The sequence below is a fragment of the Eschscholzia californica genome, unplaced genomic scaffold (genome assembly GCF_041429995.1).
Source record: "Eschscholzia californica isolate CP2 unplaced genomic scaffold, dmEscCali1.0.p SCAF_4, whole genome shotgun sequence".
In the NCBI taxonomy this organism is placed as follows: domain Eukaryota; kingdom Viridiplantae; phylum Streptophyta; class Magnoliopsida; order Ranunculales; family Papaveraceae; genus Eschscholzia; species Eschscholzia californica.
This window is the reverse complement of record NW_028238461.1, coordinates 23,333,142-23,355,328: the sequence shown is the minus strand read 5'-3', so window position 1 is coordinate 23,355,328 and position 22,187 is coordinate 23,333,142. Positions and strand designations below refer to the sequence as shown.

The following is a 22,187-nucleotide window of genomic DNA, read 5'->3' as shown; positions in this document are numbered from 1 at the left end:
AAAAAAAAAGGCGCAAAACTTTACCCTTCTTCCCTCCTTATTTTTTTTTGTTCTGTTTTCCCTCTTTTCTTTCTCTCTCCTCCTCACACTTCCCTCCCCTTCCATCACGACTTCATCACCACGATTTTCTTCTCCCCGTGATTTTCTTCTCCTCATGATTTTCTTCTTTCCTGTTCAACACTATTGATCTTCTTCTACTTATAGAGTTAATCGTTCTAGGGTTTCTGTTGCATCTTCTTCTTTTGTGCGACAGACTTAGGGTTTTTTGGGCTTCTTCTCGGGTTTGTGAAGCAGGTTGATCGAGATTTCTAGGGTTTCTGGTGCAGGTCTTCACATCCAGGTTCATTGTTCTTATCCTTGTTCTTTTTATGTGTTAAATTAAGAAATCCAAAGTTTATGCTTGGGTGATTCAACTTATTTTGTGTTAGTTTACTACTATCTAGTAAGAACATTAGAACAAAATTAAAATCCTAATATCCGATTCTTGAGTATTTGAATGGAACAGTAAAATCAATTCAAGTATCTAGTGGTAAACAATGTATGTTCATCCCAACATTCAATTCTTGTAGTTCAGCTTTTGCTGTAGAGCAACAATTGGAGTAGTCGAATCAAATTGAACTCCACCCAAAACCATATCTTCGGAAACTCCAATTGATTCGATAGAACAACTAATAACAAACCCATTTTGTGAAGTGGGTAGCTCTAATTTCATGGTACTGACATAGAAAATTGAAGATAGTGAATTGCTTTTGATTAGTAATTGAGTTCTCTTGGTTGGGTTTCTTACTTTTTTTTACTTACTCATTATGGGATTCCCCCATTTAGAGATACATGTCAAATCTGAATACATAGTCTAAACCCTAATTCGAACCATTATAGGAAGTTCTTCCCTTATTGAAGAATCATATAGAATTGAACTTCCTTACTTTGTAAAAAGGTTGTTATAGTTAATGAGAATTGCTGGTGTTTCTTCATGATTGCTTCCTTTCGTATTCGATTAATCTCCCATTAAAGTTTGAAATTCAGCTAGATTAAAGAAAATTTCAAGTGATTCTTCGGAAACTCCAATTGATTCGATAGAACAACTAATAACCAACCCATTTTGTGAAGTGGGTAGCTCTAATAACCATATATCATTGTATCCTAATTACTAAGAAACAGTGCCGAAATCAGCAAGTTTTTTTTTACTTGCTCTAGTAATTGTTATGAGGTCGTTATGAAGATTGTTAAGAATGATTTGAGCATGTGTTTGATTTAGTTTTTGAGATCTTAGGGATTTAGGAAAATGTTTCGATTCATTTTTATATAACAAACACTAAAGTAAACTCATTCTAGAGTTGAAACATGAGGGTTAGTGAAAATGTAAGAAGCCAAATTAATGTTGGAGTCAGAGAACATAAATGAAAAAACAACCTTAGATAATGAAAGAAAAAGCTCGATTGTGGCAAAGAAAAATGTTTTGTTCAGATTAGGTTCAAATGAGTTATAGCTAATAGTCGTAGATTTTAATATGATACGACGGAGTGGGATTAGTCTACAATATTATAAGCGATTGTATTTGTCACGTTCTATAACTTAACCATTCATGTATTTTTTAATCGGTGTTCTTATTGTCTGTACTTCAAGATAATCTTATGTAGCATATATATATATATATTATATACAAGCCGAAAAGAGAGTCTATGCTTTCTTGTTTCAGTTGGTTTTTCCAACTCCAAGAACAAATTCTTAACTTTGTTCTTCTTGTCCTCTTTGCATGTATGAAACTAGAATGGGAGGCTACCCTTATTTACTTTCATCCAATAATGCTTTCTTATTGAAACTTGCTAAACTAGTGTTGTCTAGTTAACATATCTCAGAATGCATAGGATAAGGTCTCCTGAATCTGCCTTTTTGTTTTACTTTTATACTACCAGTTGTTGGGATCACCCAATCCACCCGAGTAACTCGTGGATTGGACATGGATCGTGGGTAGACCGAGTTGGTCCCTGTTGGTGTTAGTCCCACACTGGTTGTGGGAGGGGGTGGTGGTCACTTTGTGAGTCTGAGGGAAAACCTCACCTCTTGAGCTAGCTTTTGGGGTGACATCATCCAGAGAGTTAGAGACCACTTTGGGACAAGTCCCATGGACTACACCCATAGTCCCATGCCAATCCTCCTACACAATTATATGTATAATATATATATATAAATGTATATAGTTATTAGTTATATATATGTACCTTGAAAGGTGATCAATCCTAGGGAGACCCTGACCTAGCTGATCCTATTATCGAGGATTGGGATTGGGGACCGATCGCGCCCCCAACTGCTTAGCTTTTATACATTTTTGTTGTTGGGTTCACAAAAATATTAACCGTGTGTTCGAACCATTTACTTTATTGATAGACTTCCCGACTTCAATATTACACAGGAAGGTTGTGCTTTTATGAATAGTCGAATCGATACTCTTGTATGATACCAATACCAATACCAATATCCATGCTATTGCTCAATTTATGAAGTATATAGAAAATCTATACGTGTGCCCTATCTTGTGATAATCCTATGACCCGTCGCCGTCACATATTTAACTATATACGCTTCTAAAACATGACATTAGTTTATGGATATATATCATTTGATGAGTAAATGACTAACTAATCTTGTTTGTGAACAGGCAAGCCACCAAAAGCTCTGCCAGATCTCCTGGTGCGAGTCTTCACATCCAGGTTCATTGTTCTTCTCACTGTTCTTCTTATTTGTTAAATTAAGAAATCCAAACTTTATGCTTTGGGGAAAATCTTCCCACGTTGGATATCGTAACAGCAATGAAGAGACTTCAAACATGAAAAAAGAAATGGAAGAAATGAAAAAAGAACTTAATAGTACCAAAGCGGAATTAGACGAGATGAGGGCCTATTTTAGACGGCTTCACGATGGGGAGGTAGATTTTTAATAGATCTATGATTTAGTATGTAGTTATCATTACAACTGATATTAAAGACCTATATGTTCGTTTTACAGCTACATGTCTCTATGCCTAGCTTCTCCTTTGAAAGTTCTCGTAACGACCTAAGGTCATCTTCACATTCTGATTAGCATGAGGTAACCTTTTCTCCTTAGTAGTATAATATCTATCACACAAATAGTCACACTATCTTACTAACATATGGTAATCTTAATGCATTATTACGGAGGTGTGATCTTAATATTAATATAACAGTGGGGGCAATGTCTAAATCTCTAAGTATAAGTAAAGTAAGTCAATAATTCGATTTGTTGGTTCATCAGGTAATATCGAATCAGGCGAAGGAAAATAGATTATTTATAGGAAAGTAGATTATTTGTTGGTTCATCAGATTGAAGTGTTAAATCACATAGGAAACCTCCTAGCTCCAGTTTAATATGGAAGTTATCACATAGAGTTTAAGAAGAAGAGCAAATAAGATGAGAAGAAAAAGGAGAATCATGGAGAGTGATTCCTAGTTAAGGATATTGCCTTCGCTAATATCATCGATAGATATAGTTACCCAGATCGTTCATTGATTTCTTCAACTTTACTTGAGTTTAAGATACTCTAGAAGCCTGTAATCACCAAAGAGAATAAAGAAAATTGTTATATGAGAGCATTATAAAATTCGAGAAGGTCCAATCTATTGTTGTTAACATTATCAGCTAACTTCTATATTGCTGGGAGTCGAGATAATTAAAAAAAACGTAGAGAATATACGATAAGCTAGACTAATATTACTCTAAGTTTTTGTTCTTGGAAGTAGGGACTTCAAAAGTACCTAAAAGCTAGAAAGGAATGTGCAGTGTGATTATGTGAAGGAAAAGGTTTACTTTTTTCAGGGATTCCTTCTCGAGATTATGCTCTTGTCGTGCATAACAGTGGGACACAAATAGTCACACTACCTTGCATCGCAATAGGCGAAGGTATGGCAGCAGCTGCTGCGTCGCAGGTAGCCAATGGGCTGCAACTGTTGTTGCGTCGCAACAACCAAGGGGCTGCAGTTGTTGCTGCATCGCAGTATGTTTTGGTGTTATTTTTTACAGAATTAGACCATTGTTCTAGAACTAATGCAGTATTATAGTGACCTGGACACTTAATATGAAACATTATTATGTTAAAGAACTCTGTCTAAATGCAACGCAAAGACCCGTGAGGGTATGCTTGTTAGTACCTAGAACAGTATAAACTTATTATGAAGCTACCGCTTTTAAGAAGATTTTGTGTGTGCGAAAGTTTGTTCTTTTAACAATTTTATAGAAGTTTTAACATGTTTGTATATTTGTCTTGTCCTAATTTCGAACAAGGTAATAAACTAATAGCTTTCGTTGTCTATTGTTTTTTGTGTCCATGATACAGGGATAGGATGGAGCTCTGCTGAGATGATGATATGTTAATGGTGTTTCTACGTTTTTCTCGACAACATGAGGAACAAGATGGGAGGATGAAGTTAGAGTAGTTTAATGTTCATAGAATTTTTATCTTCCTATGGAAGAATTATTAGCCTATTATTCTTTTATTTTGGTTTGACTTTTTTTTTCGCCCAGGCTTGTAAATTTTTTCGGGGGATTTCTCAAAACATATTAATGTAAATACGTGTTTTTAAATTGAAGGAAAATTTTCTATTCAGTATACACTAATTATTATGTGAAAAATTCCTAACCAAATTTGCAGGGACGAATATTAATTACATCAGGTACAGGCAATAAAAAATCATCGTTGATCTGAGAGGGACAAATATAATTTGTCCGAAATGTTAATGAGAGGAAATTCCCGCCAAATTGTTAGGGGCAGATATTAATTGTCCCAAATGCTTGCGAGCCGAAATTCCCGCAAAATTTTTAGGGACAGATATTAACTGTCCCAAATGCTAAAAAGTGGAAATTCCAACCAAATTATTTAGGGACAGATATATGTTGTCCCTAGTAATCGTTGATAATAGGGACAGTTTCAAACCGTCCCAAAAATAACTTTGGGACAGATGCTATCCGTCCCTATATCCGTCCCAAATATTATTTGGGACGCCTCTTTTGGGGACAGATTATAACCGTCCCTAATACTCCATTAGGGACGGTTTTTCCATTTTTGGGACGGTTTTTGTCCGTCCCTAATGGACCTTTTTTTCGTAGTGCACCAAAAAGAAATATTATTTAAATTTATAAAAAATTAGGGAGTCGAAAAATATTTATTATTCCATAAATTAAGGGCCAAATGGAAAATAACCCTTATGTACGACCGTAGGCAATTTGGAATTTTGATGGGTACCCGTACAAGGAACCTACAAGCAATTTTAGTCGACTATTTTATTTTGATTTTGAGAATGTAAATAATATATCAATTTGTTGTAATATTTGTAGTTTGAAGTTAATTGTTCCGAGTATGCGAATACATAAGAAGACGATTATAACTTTCATATAAGACTGAAGAAGTGGCTCTTGAATCAATACTTTGACCAGAACCGACATACTATCTGAATAATTAACTTTCTTTTTAAAGATTAACTAGTTTTTTGTGGAAGGTCTGAAATATGGATCTTAATAACATCATAAGTCTTATATTAATATAAAATAGGCCAACAGTCTGAAAATAATATTAATTTTGAAATTTACTGAACAAACTACTTTTCCACACACTATTTTTTGAGATTTTCCAAACAAATCATTTTTGCATGGCATCGTTATCTTATTGCATAAAACAAAATGTAAATAATCTTATACATTTTATTCTTTGACTTCAGGTAATTCCGTTTTTATTGCGTATATAACTAATTTATTCCTGCACATATCTACACATTCACTACACAATTAGACATTAGCCTAGTTTTGTGTATTGTATGATAAATAGAGCCCCGATTCAATGAGTTTGAGCTCATGTAGAGAGATATGAGCTCGAGCTGGATCACCGTTGATCTACTTAGATCAACTAAATGTACAGCTGTATTTCACCTAAAAATAAGGAGTACCTACAACTATTAGTTAATAACCCATATAAACATCTTTAATTACAAAATTGTCATCCCTTTATTCCTGAAGCTATTTTAGATGTTGAGATCTTGAAAGGTGAAGAAGAAACTCTGTCAAAACCTTAGAATTGAATTGAATCAAATAAATTTCATTATCAAAACAAAAGAGTTTTCTCTCAAAAACTGTTTTCTTCCTCATTCGGTTCAGGTGTGAAAACCTAGTAACACAATCGAATTTTCTCTTATCTCTTTTTGGATCTTTATTTCCTTCGGAAACTTTATGAAAAAATATGAAAAAATGAAGAAGGGAGCAGCAGGAAGAAGATGATATTTCTTAACTATGTGATTATCTCTCTATATATTTTAATGAGATCTGAGAGCAAAAAGAGACACCAAACTTATAGTTGCTTAGGATCTTATAGGAATCATAACTGAATGGTTGAACTAACGGGTTGAAGAGTCAGCTTGCCTAAAAAATTTGGGATTGTTCCTTCTTTACCAATAAAAAACTTAAGATTTCAATGTTAAAAATACTTTATAGAGTAACTCTGAATTTGATTGGAAGATCAAGTTATAAAAAGAGTAATACCTATTTTAACCACTCCTTATCCTTTTCATTTTCGTTTTCCTGTCCATCCCAAAGAGATCTTACATGCAAAATCTTCAACACCCAACTCATTCGAGTCGACTCGTTTTCTTCCCCACTCCCCACTTCCTCTTGATGAGACAGTTTCCTTTGATTCTTCCCCATCTTCATCATCAATCTTATCGAGGGCAATCTCAGGAATAAAGGGATATGGCAATTTTGTAATTAAAGATGTTTTGTATGGGTTATTGTAGGTACTCCTTATTTTTAGGTGAAATACAGCTGTACATTTAGTTGATCTAAGTAGATCAACGGTGATCTAGCTCGAGCTCATATCTCTCTACATGAACTCAAGCTCATTGAATCGGGGCTATCATATCCAAAGAAATTGAGTTTTTTTGCTTATTTTACACTAAGCTTGAATCTTAAATATATTTGTTATTTTGGACTTGTGGCTTACTGCTCCTAAAAATGCCCCTACTTTTGTAAAATTAGAATTCAAAATTTATTTTTTTATAGTACTGACGTATACCATTGTTGCCAAATTATATATGAAGCCGCAGAGGGCAAAATGTAGCTACCTTTATCCTTTTTTTTGTTTGCAAGGAACTAACAATCTTTTGTTGTAGTTTTTTTTTTTGTGAATGTTGACTATAATGATCATTACAAAGTTATTGATACATCGATATGATGTAATAACCACGATAACTGCCGAATTACTATTGACCCGATGAAACTAATGATTTGAAGTCCGATGAAGTTATTTTATTTATACTCAAGTTCAATATTCTTGAAGTTGCCCATGAGATCGAACATGAGACCTCCATGTTAGAAAGTAAATATACTTACCAATTGAGCTACCAATTATTAGTAATATTGAAGTACAACCATTTAAAGATGCCGTAATATAATGTAAATTATTTGGGTTGTCTCTCTTAAAGTCTACTTCCCTCCCATAGATTATATAAATATTTAACAATATGTCATCAATCAGAATATTGCAATATTTAAAGGATGATGTTGTATGGACCATATTGGCATGATGTAGACAATGCTAGTGGGGCAAATAATGGTACTGCAATATACCCTATCTTATATGAATCTTTTTTTAGCTGAAATATCTCATATGAATCTAGATTTAATTTTGTAGAATATTCAGTCTAACATTTTTTTGTTTTTCTTTTTTTGTTGAGATAGTCTGAGAAGCTAAAAGGACATTGATGTGATGCTATTTTTCTATCTCAGACTTTTAATTTTGAAGTTTTCGTTAGGGAATAGGGAATCCTTGTTTTTTTTTTTTTGATGAAAAGAGAGAATCCTTGTTTTTTTTTTTTTTTGATGAAGGAAAATACCATTAAAATCAAGCGTCTATTACATACCAACTAGAAATCTGAAAAAAAAGGAGTCAACATCATTCCAAAGTTTCTTACACCCGTGAGCACGTCTCCATTTGGCTAACGCATCTGCATAACTATTACTGTTCCTAGACACATGAGAGAATATAATTCCTGAAAAGTTATCCTTGACGTCTTTGATCTGTCGGATGATACTTTGAGATTGCCATTGAATACATCCTTCCTCGCCATTGAGAGCTTGGAGTCAACATCATTCCAAGCGTCTAAATGCTGAAGAGGGAATCCTTGTTAGTTCATCAAAAAAAAAAAAAAGAAATAGGGAATCCTTGTTGATATTTTGCAAATATAGTTTTAACTTTTAAGAGAGGCCACGTGGAAAATGAAGCGATCTAAGCGTCAGATGGCAGAGAATGGCTTCTGTTGTCCAATGAAAATGGGTTGTGTTTAGTTTGACCCCATATGACCGAATGAAATTTTGGCCACTATATTATCCAATATTCTAAACAGTCCCAAAATCATTTTGGTCACTCAACTTTAATAATCAAATTTTAGCCCTAGGTTGGGACATGCCCTATCACGGTCCAGACGCAACTGACTGGTGATCGAGGTCTTAAGTCGTCTCGGTCTCCAAGATCGAGATGCCTAAGATGTTCCTGACGCGTCTGGCCATGATCGAGGTCGTCGTTTTGATTTCCAATACCGAGGCGCTTAGGAGAGCCCGACACGTCCCAGGTGCGTCTGGTGAAATTCCGAACGTCTCGGTCTCGAAGACCGAGACACACTCGGACGTCCTAGGACGCGTCCCAGACACGCACACGAAGTTCAGCAGAAACGTCTCGGACTGGGTCTCGGACTCCCAGTCCAAGACGCGTCCTGCCCAGGAATAGGAACTTCTAAATTTCTTTTTCTTTTGCTTTGTTGTTGTTCCATTCTTTCGGAAACTTTCAAAACCCAAACTTGATTCAAAAGCTTCTAAAATTCATGAAAATCAAAATCTCTTTTGAAACTCTTTTCAAGACCGAAAATTTTCAAAATCGAATTCTTTTGAAACCTTTTCAATCATCAATCTTGAAATCAATTTGAATAACTTTTAAGTCTAATTCAAAACTAAACAAATTGGTGTCTAGGCCCCCTCCCTAAAGCTCTTCTAGACTTATCTATCTATCTAAACAAGTATAGATTTAGTCTCAAACTTAGCCAAAATTAGCTACGTGCAAGAGGCTCTAACGCCACTGTTGGGTTATGGTGTCTTCAATGTTTTAAGCGGGATCTCAGACATCTAATGTCTAACACTAGCATCTCCACGATCTCATGCATAAGTAAAATATGAACTAAGAAGTTAGACATTATACCTTAATTTCTATTTACCACGGACTAGATAGATTGTTTCTCGAAGACCAAGAGCTCCAATTGTAGCTCCTCTACTTGAGATACCCAAGCAATCAACTTGATCTCTCACCTTCAAGTTAGCTAGAACTTCACGGTGGTCAGACGAAGAACACCTTCTTCTTTAGACTAGATAGATAGTTGGGAACTATTCTCTCTTTCTTTCTCTACTTGATGTTGTAGAGTCAGAAATCTCTTTGAGAATTTTTCACACCTAATTCTGTTCTTATGAGGCTCCTATATAGGATTGCTAAAGTCAGAGTCCAACCATAAATAGGATTCCTAAAAGACCAAAATGGAAACAGACTTAGGATTTCCTTGAAATAAAAACTCCTACTTCCTTTGTGATGGTCGACCACCCTATGCCCTAATGGACTAGGTCTGGCTGGCCATGCCTTGGCCGACCCACTAATGGGCTGTAAGTGCCCAATCCACAACTCATTTAGTTCTGACCTTCGTACTATCTTTGCCTTAGCCTTTCGCTTGGCTTTTTGGACATATTTATGGATCTAATCTGTGCATATATGTCTCATCCCTCTAGTCATATCTTCCGATCAAATCGACACTCTTTGGTGTAACCGATGTAGGATCCAGACGAAGTTAGCCGCAAATCACCCTGTGATTCGACGATCGTAGTTGGTTTCTAGCTTAACATTACGATCCTAAATCGTCGGGACTTGATGATCTTATTCATCAATTGCCATATCCGACAAATTGCTCGCATTGCATCTTTGGTCGAAAGATATCTCTTCAATTTTACTGAAATTTATAGGGCATTTTGTTATGTACAATACATAATAAAATATCTTATAAGTTTCTTCCAAAACCAAAACTATTTTAATAAAAATTTATAAGACATTATGCCATGTACACTACATAATCAAACGTACACGTATAATACATAATCAAACGTACAATACGTAAACCATTTGAATGAAAATTTATTGAAAATTTATGTACTGTACATGTCGAAACAAGCTAACACTACAACCTTCAATATCTTAGAACCGAAATTTGTACTGAGATTTGATACAAAACTTCTAGATTTTTTTCAAAAAAATGATCCAAACTTGTTCAAGAAAAATAATCAAGAAATACTTCATGTAATTTTGATGATGAATCGTTCAGTTTTCTTCTTAAGACCCCGTTAATCTTTGCCTCATTGATTTGTAGATAAAATTTCAAAGAGACAAGAAATAAAAAAAGTAAATGTACAACTAGAAAGACAAAATATTAGAAAAAAATACATAGACTGAGACTTTGGACCTTCGCCTGATTTCGTGTACACGCTCGAACGGAATCTTATTAACCCATTACCTTATGGGCTCCAACCTCCGACCAATTTTTCCTAATAAAATCTTGTGAGCAAAAAAAAAATCTAAAATTTCGTACGGTTAAAAAGACATGACGTCAGTAATGCAGAGAAAGTCAATAAATGATTTTGTCCAATTTTGCATAAATAACCAACCAAACAGATTATCTGCTCATCACTGAAGAAACACAGAAAAAACAATGTCTACTTTCTTTTCCGGGATATTTCTCTTTCTTTTGCTATCAATATCTGCCGCCGATAGTCGGAGTATCACTGACCATATTCTCAGGTTACCATCGGAAGTAAGTGAGTTTATCCACGGTAAAGATAACGATGATGATTCTGTAGGGACAAGATGGGCTGTTCTAATTGCTGGATCAAATGGTTACTGGAATTACAGGCATCAGGTGATAATTTTTTATTCATCATCTATTCTTTAATTTGCTTGCTTTCATATTTGTTTATGTCATTTCTTTTTAGCACTTCTTTTTCAGAGCTTGGGTTGGGGTCTTTGTTTATATTTGCTTTAGCTTCATGGGTTTCAATAGTCTCTTGGAAATTAGGGTTAATTTTTAACTAGTTTTAGAGGTGTTTCTTTTTATTTGAGTAGCTTGAGTTGCTGCTATAAAAACAAGGGTGAAAATCCTTTTCCTTGTTTTTTGGAGATGGTACTGGATTAGATCAGGCTGGGCTTTTTTTTTCTTTCTCCTGAATGTCTTAAGATTAGGGTTTAGCTCTGAAGATCTGCTATGGCTTAGTTATAGTAGAATTTTGGGTGAAAAAGGTAAAAGTAGATGATAATTGGCTCAAAATTAAAATAGCTATTAGCTTGTAGATGAAGTAGTTCTTTTGATCATGAAGCTATGTGAAGTAAAAAAAGAAGCTAACTATTTATTGATTATAACTATCTATATACGATTAAAATGTCTAAGTAAGTCGAAAATATTAACTGGTTGGGTTTATCAGTCGGACTCGGACGGAAGGCCGGTTAGAGCCTTTTGTCCGTGCCCGTCCGACCAAACTCGTGCGGTCCGAACAGGTAGTGTCCGTCTCAGACCCCGGACACATCGGGCTCGGGCGGTTCTTGGGCGGTTCTTGGGCGGTTCGTGGCGGATTCGGGCTCACAGGCCTTTTCCCACCCCTACCCTAGGACCACACATCCTAAAACTTCGCAAACTAGCTATTGTTATTCGAAGATGTCCGAATTTTGAGGGAATTCTAACTAGGGTTTTTGGCTATATTTCACACTAAGTGGTGGTTGTCTGGATGTCCATATGAATATATGATTGGATTTGATATTTTGATCATATGATTTTCTGTGCAGGCTGATGTCTGCCACGCATATCAAGTCTTGAAGAAGGGTGGTTTAAAAGATGAAAACATCATTGTTTTCATGTATGATGACATTGCAAACAATGAAGAGAATCCTAGGCCGGGTGTCATCATTAACAGCCCTCATGGTGAAGATGTTTATGCAGGCGTACCAAAGGTTCCTGTTTTACTTTGTTTGTTTCATTATTCGAATCTTAACATGCTTTATACGATCTTTTGCTTAGTCTCGTGTCTTCTAACATTTGAGGATCTTGCACTTTCAGGATTACGTGGGAGACGAAGTTACTGTTGACAACTTCTTCGCAGTTCTCCTAGGAAATAGAACTGCTCTTACAGGGGGCAGTGGGAAGGTTCTTACTAGTGGTCCTAATGATCATGTCTTTATCTATTATACTGATCATGGTGGTCCGGGTGTGCTCGGTTAGTAGTTTTATGGAAGTAATTTTGATTTAAAAGCTCAAGAATCTCTTGTTAATTACTTGAAATGAAATCTCGCAGTTCACTGTAAAAAGATGATATTTACCTACAACTTGGATAATATTGCATGCTATACTTTCGTAAGATGAACTTAAGTGATTTGATTTCTTGCAAATTCAACATTCAAAATCAAGTTCTGAGAAGTTCATATTTTTTGTTCCTAATATGCTTATCAATCTTTAGGTTTTTGTCCTTATGATTGAGGGGCGTGGAAGGTTAATTATTCCTATTTCGTTGTGCTAACAGGGATGCCAACTTATCCTTATCTTTATGCTGATGACCTGAATGATGTGTTGAAGAAAATGCATGTTGCAGGAAGCTATAAAAGCTTGGTAACTTACTAATCTTGTTCCTGAATGAATCTTTAGTCTAACGAATTACCTTATGAGTTTCAATAATGTCATGTTGGATTCAATCAACTTTTTGCAGGTGTTTTATCTTGAAGCTTGCGAATCTGGGAGTATTTTTGAGGGTATTCTTCCGAAAGGCTTAAACATCTACGCGACCACAGCATCAAATGCAGAAGAGAGCAGTTGGGGAACCTATTGTCCTGGAGACTATCCTAGTCCTCCCCCAGAATATGAGACCTGCTTGGGAGACTTGTATAGCATTGCTTGGATGGAAGATAGGTCTGTAATTCTTATGCAATTACAAGTTGCTGTCAGCTTTCTATATATAATCCTCGCATTTAATCCCCATCTTCGAGGAAAAGATTTCATGTGACCACATGTGCACAAGCTTATACGGAGGTTTACTTCTATAAAGATAAACCAAACCTCACTAGAGTTCCCTCTCTAAAACATAAAGGCCCAGAAAGGGTCGGCCTGCTTCCCAGTAAGTCCGCCGTGGCTTTTTTAATTGGTATTGAGGTGCCTCATTCCTGATCTTGCTTTTTGATCTGGCTGACCCTATCAAATTTCTGTTTCGAACAGAATTAAATGAAAATTAGTAATCCATAGTCCTTAATTGATTCTATTCGCATTGTTTTATTTCGACGGACAGTGACATACATAACTTGCGGATTGAAACTCTGAAGCAGCAATATCAACTGGTAAAATCATGGACTCTTAATTCCTCTGTGTTTTCTAATTAATCCTTTGCTGAAGGACGATATAAGACGTTTATATATCATCCATTTCAAGGTTAAGTTTTTCAGATTTAATTGTCTGGTTAAACTTCGTTAGATGTTGTACTGGATTTCAAGAACAATAGATTGGGTTCTCTTGCTTTTGATTTTCTTAATGTCGTGTTTGCTTGTTTCATTAGTTTGATGATTATGAGTTCGTGTACAGGTTCGGAAAAGGACTGCAAGCGACAATTTTGCTTACGGATCCCACGTTATGCAATACGGAGATATTGAACTTAACAAGCAAAATCTCTTCATGTATATGGGTACAAATCCGGCCAACGACAACATTACCTTCATCGATGATAACTCATTGCCTTCATTCTCAAAGGCCGTTAACCAACGTGAAGCAGATCTCATTCACTTCTGGCACAAGGTATCTCCGATCCATCCTGTTTATCTTATTCTCCTGCCTCATAAAAACCTTCGCCGGTTTCCACTAATCAGGTTTCTACTAGAATATCTTACCCCAGTATAACTTTTGTTTATTAATTATGATGGCTTTAACTTATTTATAATCACAACAGTATCGAAAAGCGCGTGAAGGATCCGTTAGGAAACTTGAAGCACAGAAGCAGATTGTGGAAGTAATGGCTCACAGGATGCACGTCGACAACAGCATGAAGCTCATTGGGAAGCTTTTATTTGGATTCGAAAAAGGCCAACAGGTTCTCGAAGCAGTTCGACCAGTAGGGCAACCTCTTGTGGATGATTGGACATGTCTTAAGACAATGGTATGAGCCTCTGATCTCACTATTAATCTCTAAAAGTCAGGTCTTGCATCATCTACATGTTGTCCTAAGTAATAAGTATTATCATCTAAGGATAACTAGCTTGGTGAGAAGTGAGAACCTAATCCTTGGGAAAAATTTGTCTTCGATCAACTCCGTGTTAGCTCAGTTCCTACATGACCTTCAATGGAGCAAATAGTTGTCTAGTTAAATGATAAATTTGCTTTCACAAACAGCAAATGTCATGTTCACTCGCTTTTGTGCAGGTAAGGACATTTGAGACTCATTGTGGATCTCTATCCCAATACGGGATGAAACATATGCGGTCGTTTGCCAACATTTGCAACGCAGGAATTCAGAAAGAGCAAATGGACGAGGTTTCAGCACAAGCATGCGTAAGTATTCCTCCAGGTTCATGGAGCTCCATCAACAAGGGCTTTAGCGCATAACCAGTACATTAAAATACCGAACCGTGTTCTGCAATAGCATAACACCCTCCTAGTGAACGTGTCAATATGTTTAGTTGTTTTTATAAGTTTGAAACTGGTTATGTATGTATAGTTCTGATGTAAATAGAAGTTCAGAACACGTAGGAATTGTTTATGGTGTGTACTATGAACGGGAAACGCTGTAAAAATGTAACTAAATGGTATTTGATATTGAAGGTTGTATATTATTCCTTCTTTACGTTATTCTAAGTCAGTAGGCAATATCAAATTTGTGTTCTTTGATTGCATTTCCTAGTCTCAGCCCTTGATCAGATGGACATAAGTTTCTTAAGCCGTAGTAAACAAAAAATATCTACCCTAAGAGAAATTCCAGATAACGTTTGCTACCTGGAAATTTTCTTGTCTCTTTCGAACTGTGACTCCATTGGTGAAATAGTATCTCTCTCCAAAAAAACATGTTTTTTCAACCGACACAAAGGAAATATTTTGTTGCCAATGAACAAGATCATAATTATGTATATGGGCCTTCTGCAAACAAATAAATGTCGGTTACAGAAGTTAATGTGCCAAAATACTTCGAAAATGTTGTTGCAGACTATTCCTAGACGATAATTACATTCGAGATTTATGAAAGAGATAAAGGCATATAAGCTTCTCATTACTTGTAAGGGAAAACGAAGCTATGAAAAGCCAAAAGGGTTTTGTGGTTTAAACCCGAGCTCGCCCACCCTAATTGTTTTCGAGGCTCCAACACTCCAATGCGCGCTCAGACACCCAAATAATCAATAGGCCCCAAAGTCCATTAGATTAGAAGAGACTATCCTTTAGGTTACCACCAGTGAGTAGATCGAAAAATGGGTCTTCTTTTCCGGATGTTTTTGTTGCAAGTGAATCGGTGGCTATTAAGTTCTTGAGTAACTTGCTGTCATCTGTTGGTGTTGGTGTTGGTTTTCTTATTGAAATAAATGCAACCCTCTTCTTTGATTCTATTTGTACTTGTTGAGATTTTGGACTTGGCAAGGGGCTTGGTCTAGTGATATTGCTACTATCTGTATCAGAACTCTTATCAGGTGATGAATGTTCAAGGTCTAAATTATCTCCGCCCTCTTCAACCTCTGAACTCTTACTGATTTCGATGGGTTTAGCTGCAGATGCATCTTCGCTTTTGTGTCCCTTGATAGTGTCTGGTTGCTCTCCGATGGAGTCGTCCACTTCCATCTTCTTAGAATCGACTTCTTCAACTACACAAACAACAATTAACCATAACTTGTCAAATTTTATCGAAGGAATATATCGTATCGAAGTTTACTGAAATGCCCATATTTGTGCAAGGTAACAAGGTAGCAACCACAGTAAGAATGAAAAATCGACCTGTAAGTATGGCCAAATTCAACTGATAGTAAAAAAACTATCTGAGACGTGCAACTAATAGTTTGTTTTAGCTGCTTAATGTATGAGTGCTTCCACAATAACTGGATAAAAATAACATAAACAAAAACTAAAAGAAGTACGAATAGAAAGACGAAGAAGGGCGATATCATATTTCATGGTTACTGTCATCTTCTGTCTTCCATAACAACAAATAAGCGGGTTAATTATCAGTCACGTAATGGCCGAACAGACCTCCATAAATACAAAAGAGGGGAACTACTGGAAGAAAACAACGACCACTGGCATAGCAATGATATGGTAATGTGATTCGTCCTCTTCTATAAAACACGTACTGACATACATATAGTATTCATAGTTTATTTGAATAAAATAAGGGTACATGTATCAGAAAGGTTTGCTGCGAAACGAAAGTAAGGAATCCTCACCTCCAAGGAATGCTTCAATACTTTGATATTCTATCTTTGATGGTCTCAGAGGACGTTCCTCAACTCCACAATCCCTATCCACAGGCTTGGACTTCTCGAGTAATATAAACTTATCTTTCTCCCAGACACACTCCAAGGTTATAACCTCCTCCTTCGAGGGATAGTATTCCCTAAAGACCTATACCAGTTCAAAATAAATATCAAAACATGGTTGAAATTCAAACTATGAAGAGGAGAAGGTTGCTTTTCAGAAATAGAGTATGGACCTCAATTCCTCCTCGGTTGAGTTTTACAGAGTGCTCCTTTTGAGAGATAGATGAAACCATGTTGAATACCGAAACAACGTCAAGGAATATCTGTTAAATACCGAAATAAAAGTCAAGTCTGAGTAAGAAGATCAATAAAAAGAAGACGCTAGTATCTTTTAGAGTAACTGCACCAAGTGCTTGTTTAACGACATTGTACACCTGACCAAGCAAGCTAAATATAAATGTAAGAAAAGTCGAGATATTGGGTAATGCTTTAGCTCAGTCTCACGAGGAAGGGACAGAACACATTTGTGAAATGTCATTCACTTATCAGATGAATCATGAATGGGCCACAATGGAGCTTATATTCGCCAGTTCAGCTACTGTCACACGCGCACAACTAGACCAATTAATCATATTATATACATTACGACGATTTTAATGTTGTGTAAATGAGCAAAATGGTCTTTTATCATTGAGAAAATGTGAAACTAGAAGACTCGTCATTGCCATAGAAAAGTAAAATTCTAGAACTACACTTACTTGCTGGACCAAAACTCGAAGACGCGCAAGCAGCGCCAAGATTGTAAGAGAAAATCCCATGAAAAATGATCGAGCCAGCAAGGAAGATATCTCACTATACAACAGTCAAGAACATTTACAATAGTATATTTACTTCATTGTCAATACCACATCAACAAACTGAATATGCTATGTAGTCTACACTCTATAGACCATTTTAAGTAGCTAACTGAAAGATTGAAATATCATTGAAAAGAAGTTAAAAATTATTGAGATATCATTCTTTGAAGGTCAATAATACAGACAGCATAGAAACCGACCAACACCCGTCAAGGTATACAAAGAACAAAACTCAATCTTATTGTAGTTGTAACTTGTACGTTTATGACAGTACACCTTTGACCTTTCTATTAACCTTTTTCACTCACTATATCTGTACTTCTCAGTTTCGGATGGAGATACTCATATCGTTTCCAATTTACAGAGTAATTATCAAAACATTTTCAAATATTTTGTATTTCTGTCAACCGAAACATCATAAACCTAAGAAGCTTGTAAAGATTCATTAGTTATGATCCAATTAGCTTTACTCTAATAATTAAAAATGTAAACTGTGTGATTTTGTGAAGCATGTCTCCAGGGTGGTCAAGACGAATACGGAAACGGCAAGCCAAGAACATCATTCATGAAAACTATGCGAACATGAGACGGAGTATTTGTTTTCTGATATTCTCAAAAATCATTGAAGTGAGGTGGTAGCAGACTATGTCAAGTAGCTGCGATTGTTCTCAACTTAACACAGCAAGAAGCATGGCTACAGGGTTAGTATCGTTTCATGCTTAGTCATGATTACTGCAGAATCCACAGGGCACATAAGAAGCAGTTGTCCTCGACTTGGCTGGGCCTTAATCTATTCTATATGGGCACATTCTGATGTAGAAAAAGCAGCTTTGAGCTTAACAGGTTTCTGAAGATGCCATTAAATATACATCAAGCGTTATAGACATTCAATCAGAAAACAAAGGATACGTAGCTGCCTTCACCATGGGTTCAACCATCTGCAGATAGTTGAGAGACGATGTTGAGATGGACAAACTGACATAAATATCTATTCTTAAGTAAAAGCAGTATCATTTAACCTTAACTCCATAGAGTAATTAGGCCAACTATTCCAAGATTCCAAGATGCATAAGGAAACTGACAAGAGTCCACCTGTGATAGTAGGCGTGCAACTCCCAGAAGTCGCTCCTGAAAATTATGCTTCTCACTGTTACATTTCCTCCTCTTTAAACTGAAAGGGAAAAAGAAGTAACTAGATAAGTTAGGCTAATCAAATAGATAAAAACAAGACTCTAATTAGGAAACAAGAGCAGATATAAAAGTCAAAATGTAGTACGGATAGAGGTTAAGACTTGCAATAATGTAGTACGCATCCATCCTCGCTTTAAGGAGAGAGCCCATGTATTATTTTATTGTTAGTGTTACAACCAATGAAACAAGCACTTACAAAATATTATTCTTAGTATAGTTTTGGTTAAAAAAGTGTCTAAAATAGAAAGTAGTATCGCAGTAACCAATGAAACAAGCACTTACATAATTAGCTTTTCTCTGATATACAATACATAAATTAAGCAAAAAGACTAAGATATGTTTCGTTACCTTTCAAGAAGATGAATTTTTTTACTAGGTGTTTTGCCATTAATAACTTGAAAAAGGAAATTCAAGATCTCCTCTAAGTGAGCAGATATTAGAAGTTTTACATCCCTTCTCACCTGAAAAATCGAAAGAGTTCGAATAGAACTACGTAAACATAACGAGAAACACCGAAATAAAGTATATAAATAACTTAGTAAAGAACAACCTTCATGAGATATTGAAAGTACGAACATCGTCGATGCTGGTTCTTTCCCTTATATACAATCCTATCAAGGATTCCTGACTCTGCTTGAATTTGCAGAAGAAGGGATGACAACCGTTCTTCCAAATCCACAGTTTCTGAGCCCATGAAATTAAATCTACATAACAGAATTTGGCATATAAAATATGGAGGAAAGGTTTTAGATGCATAAACGACAGCGAACAAGAAAAGAGACCAATCTAGAAAATAACACTAAAACGCCTAAGCTTCATGTAGTTTATTAAATTACCCAAATTTGTAACTTTCTTTCACTCGACTAACTTTTGTACTCTGAAGTATCAAAAAACCAAAAAACGGGTCCCTTTTAAATCTATTATACAGTAATTTATATAGAGAAAACCTAATATTACTATATAGAACATCACATTCAAGCTATGTTGTATTAGGCGTGAGGCAGCGAGTCGACAAGTCTGGCGTCTACGCGAGTGCCTCACGAAAAGGTAGAAGCTGCATATTCCTTTATACTACAAGTCATACGTACTACAACAAATAGTATGTATCCCTAATAATAAGAAAAAAAACACAAAGACTAGGGCTGTGAGAGTGAGTCGTGAGGTGTAGTTTGAGTGTTCAGTTCGACTGAACAGTGAGGTGCTCACTGTTCAGGCGCTCGCCTAGGCTAGCCAAGTGGCCAACCGGGGACACCACGGGAATTCGCAAAATCCAAAGGAGGTGACCCCCTTCAGAATCTGCCGCCTAGACACGCCTTTAATAACATAGCATTCAAGTCATTACTCAGTTGAAAGTTTAAAATTACAGCATTGAGGGACAAGATATTGAACCTTGTATGAAAACGAGAAGCCGACAAGGTATTACATAATGTTTGTTTGAAATATTTACCATGGGATATCCAGCAACATTTTAGATAGACTGAAAAAATTCTTCAAATAATTTACTTTGAAATTACAATCACTTCCACAACAAAAATTTCTACAACTCTTTCTCATCTAGAAAACTACATCATCATAATCTAAACCACATCCTACCATTAAGTCATTAACCTAAACCAAAATCCTGCTACATATGTACATCAAATCATTTGAACAATTTCACAAACACATTGTGTGCACATACAAACAAACAAACATATACTAAGGAAAAAAAACTCAGAACAAGCCTAATTAATGACTACAAGACGTTAAGAGGAAAACAAAGCAACTATATCAATCATATAAAGTGAAAGTAAACTAAATTGAGCTATGATTCTCACCAACCCTAGAGCAAAATTCCTAACTTGCAGAAAAAATATAACTCGAGTAGTTGATTTATTAGGGCTGATGAAATTATGCTGGAAACAAAACAGTAGAGACGGTTGAGAAGATAGAGTTTTCCTAAGCCCTAAACTGATTAAAAGTGGCGGGAGAAGGGCCCCTTGTACCCACCCATAAACTCCTCTGAAATAAGTGGGGAGGGTTCAGGAAGGCGCCAGGGGGTGGGGTCACTCTCCTGCTCCCCCATTCTTTTTCTTTTTAGTATTTGTAATAAAAAAATTCTAAATGAAATAATTCTTTGTTATCTCAACTAGAGACTAGAGAGAGTATGTATGTATTTGTAAGTATCCAATACAAATTTGTTCCATGATTTGTGACATACAATAGGTGACTACAATTTACATTCAAAGTTTAAACTGAATCTAGATCCCAAGTTATACGATATAGATATTATCCTAACATCTCCCCTCAAACTGAATAGCTGGACCTATTAGTGAAAGTTTAGAACAGAGAGTTCGATGTCGAGATTTGATTAGGCCTTTTGTACAAATATCGGCAACTTGGTGCTGAGTAGGAGCATAAGAAACGCGTAATGAACGACAATTGACTCATTCGATCCCTTACGAAATGATACTCCAGATCCACATGTTTTGTACGAGAATGCAAGACTGGGTTGTACGCCATATAAGTCGCACTTACATTATCACAACGCGAAGTTGGTGGCTCCTTCGTTGAAAATCCTATATCTCGTAGAAGAAATTGAATCCAAACAATATCTGTCGTTGCATAAGCCATTGTCCGATATTCCGCCTTTGTTCTACTCCGAGATACGGTTGTTTGCTTTTTCGATGTCCACCAAATTAAATGTTTCCCAAAGTAGATACAACTGTCAGACACTGATCTCCTAGTGTCTGGATCACCTGCCAATCAACATCTAAATATGCAGTTAAACACGTATCTAAATTTTAGACTGGTGAAGTAGAAGCATTATATTAGAATAAGCCTATGCTGAGTGTTCCTTTTAAATAACATAATTCTTTTTAACTCCTCCAAAAAGAACGTCAGCCGGAGACTACATGAACTGACATACTTGATTAACTGAATAAGTAATATCAGGTCTCGTTAATGATAAATATTAAAGGGCTCCAACAACTAAACGATACATAGTTACATTAGTAAGAAGAGTTTCATCCATTTTTTTTTTGATGAAAGGTTTCATCCATTTATGAAAGCTTCTTACCACATGGAGAATGAATAGTAAAAGGATTGGACAATAATAAATCAACTTTATTTAACAAATCAATAGCATATCTTAACTTAGTCACATGAAATACCAGATTGAGTTCCGTACGTACCTAGAAAATTATGAATGTCCCCCAGATTGCTCATATAGAATTATGAATTTAATTTTTCTACGACTGAACTTTAAACTATAGAATTAGAACTTGTGATAAGAATGTCATCTGCGTAAATTAATAGAATGATAGTGAAATATGAAGTCCTATAGATAAATAAAGAGGTATCTGATTTAGATCCACTAAATCCCAATTCTTGAAGATGTGAAATAAACCTCGTGAAGCATGCATGAGGCACTTGCTTGAGTCCATAAATAGCTTTGTGCAGACGACATGCATGATCAGGATGGGCTTTATTAATGAAACCAATCGGTTGTTCCATATAGACCTCGGTATCAAAATAACCGTGAAGAGAAGCATTTTTGACGTCAAGTTTCTTGATCCCATTTTTTTATGCATATCCCTTCG

The 22,187-nt window shown here is 35.9% G+C and overlaps 2 protein-coding genes and 1 long non-coding RNA gene across 5 annotated transcripts; 2 read left to right on the top strand and 1 right to left on the bottom strand.

Annotated features, from left to right (window-relative positions):
• The first annotated feature begins 8 nt into the window (after positions 1-8).
• LOC147543739 (uncharacterized) lies at positions 9-4,626 on the top strand. Its single transcript, XR_015223602.1, has 5 exons — positions 9-340; positions 2,660-2,711; positions 2,809-2,926; positions 3,007-3,087; positions 4,352-4,626. It is a non-coding gene; the product is annotated as an uncharacterized LOC147543739 (long non-coding RNA).
• A 5,980-nt stretch (positions 4,627-10,606) lies between these two features.
• On the top strand, positions 10,607-14,951 carry LOC147543738 (vacuolar-processing enzyme-like). 2 transcript variants are annotated; one of them, XM_086673205.1, is made up of 9 exons: positions 10,607-11,000; positions 11,918-12,082; positions 12,189-12,345; positions 12,649-12,734; positions 12,832-13,031; positions 13,405-13,453; positions 13,695-13,904; positions 14,056-14,262; positions 14,526-14,951. In XM_086673205.1, the coding sequence occupies exons 1-9, from the start codon at positions 10,794-10,796 to the stop codon at positions 14,706-14,708; spliced, it is 1,464 nt and encodes a 487-aa protein (XP_086529331.1). In that variant the 5' UTR covers positions 10,607-10,793; the 3' UTR covers positions 14,709-14,951. The 2 variants fall into 2 exon arrangements, with proteins under 2 accessions (XP_086529331.1, XP_086529333.1); XM_086673207.1 differs by having other exon boundaries at positions 10,743-11,368; positions 11,429-12,082.
• Positions 14,952-15,192: 241 nt separating this feature from the next.
• LOC147543737 (uncharacterized) lies at positions 15,193-20,673 on the bottom strand. Of its 2 annotated transcripts, none has more exons than XM_086673209.1 (9): positions 20,592-20,673; positions 19,157-19,310; positions 18,955-19,067; positions 18,508-18,586; positions 18,325-18,353; positions 17,317-17,410; positions 16,792-16,881; positions 16,526-16,703; positions 15,193-15,949 (listed from the first exon to the last, which is right to left on the bottom strand). In XM_086673209.1, the coding sequence occupies exons 1-9, from the start codon at positions 20,669-20,671 to the stop codon at positions 15,516-15,518; spliced, it is 1,251 nt and encodes a 416-aa protein (XP_086529335.1). In that variant the 5' UTR covers positions 20,672-20,673; the 3' UTR covers positions 15,193-15,515. The 2 variants fall into 2 exon arrangements, with proteins under 2 accessions (XP_086529335.1, XP_086529336.1); XM_086673210.1 differs by having other exon boundaries at positions 20,428-20,663.
• Between the last annotated feature and the right edge of the window lie 1,514 nt (positions 20,674-22,187).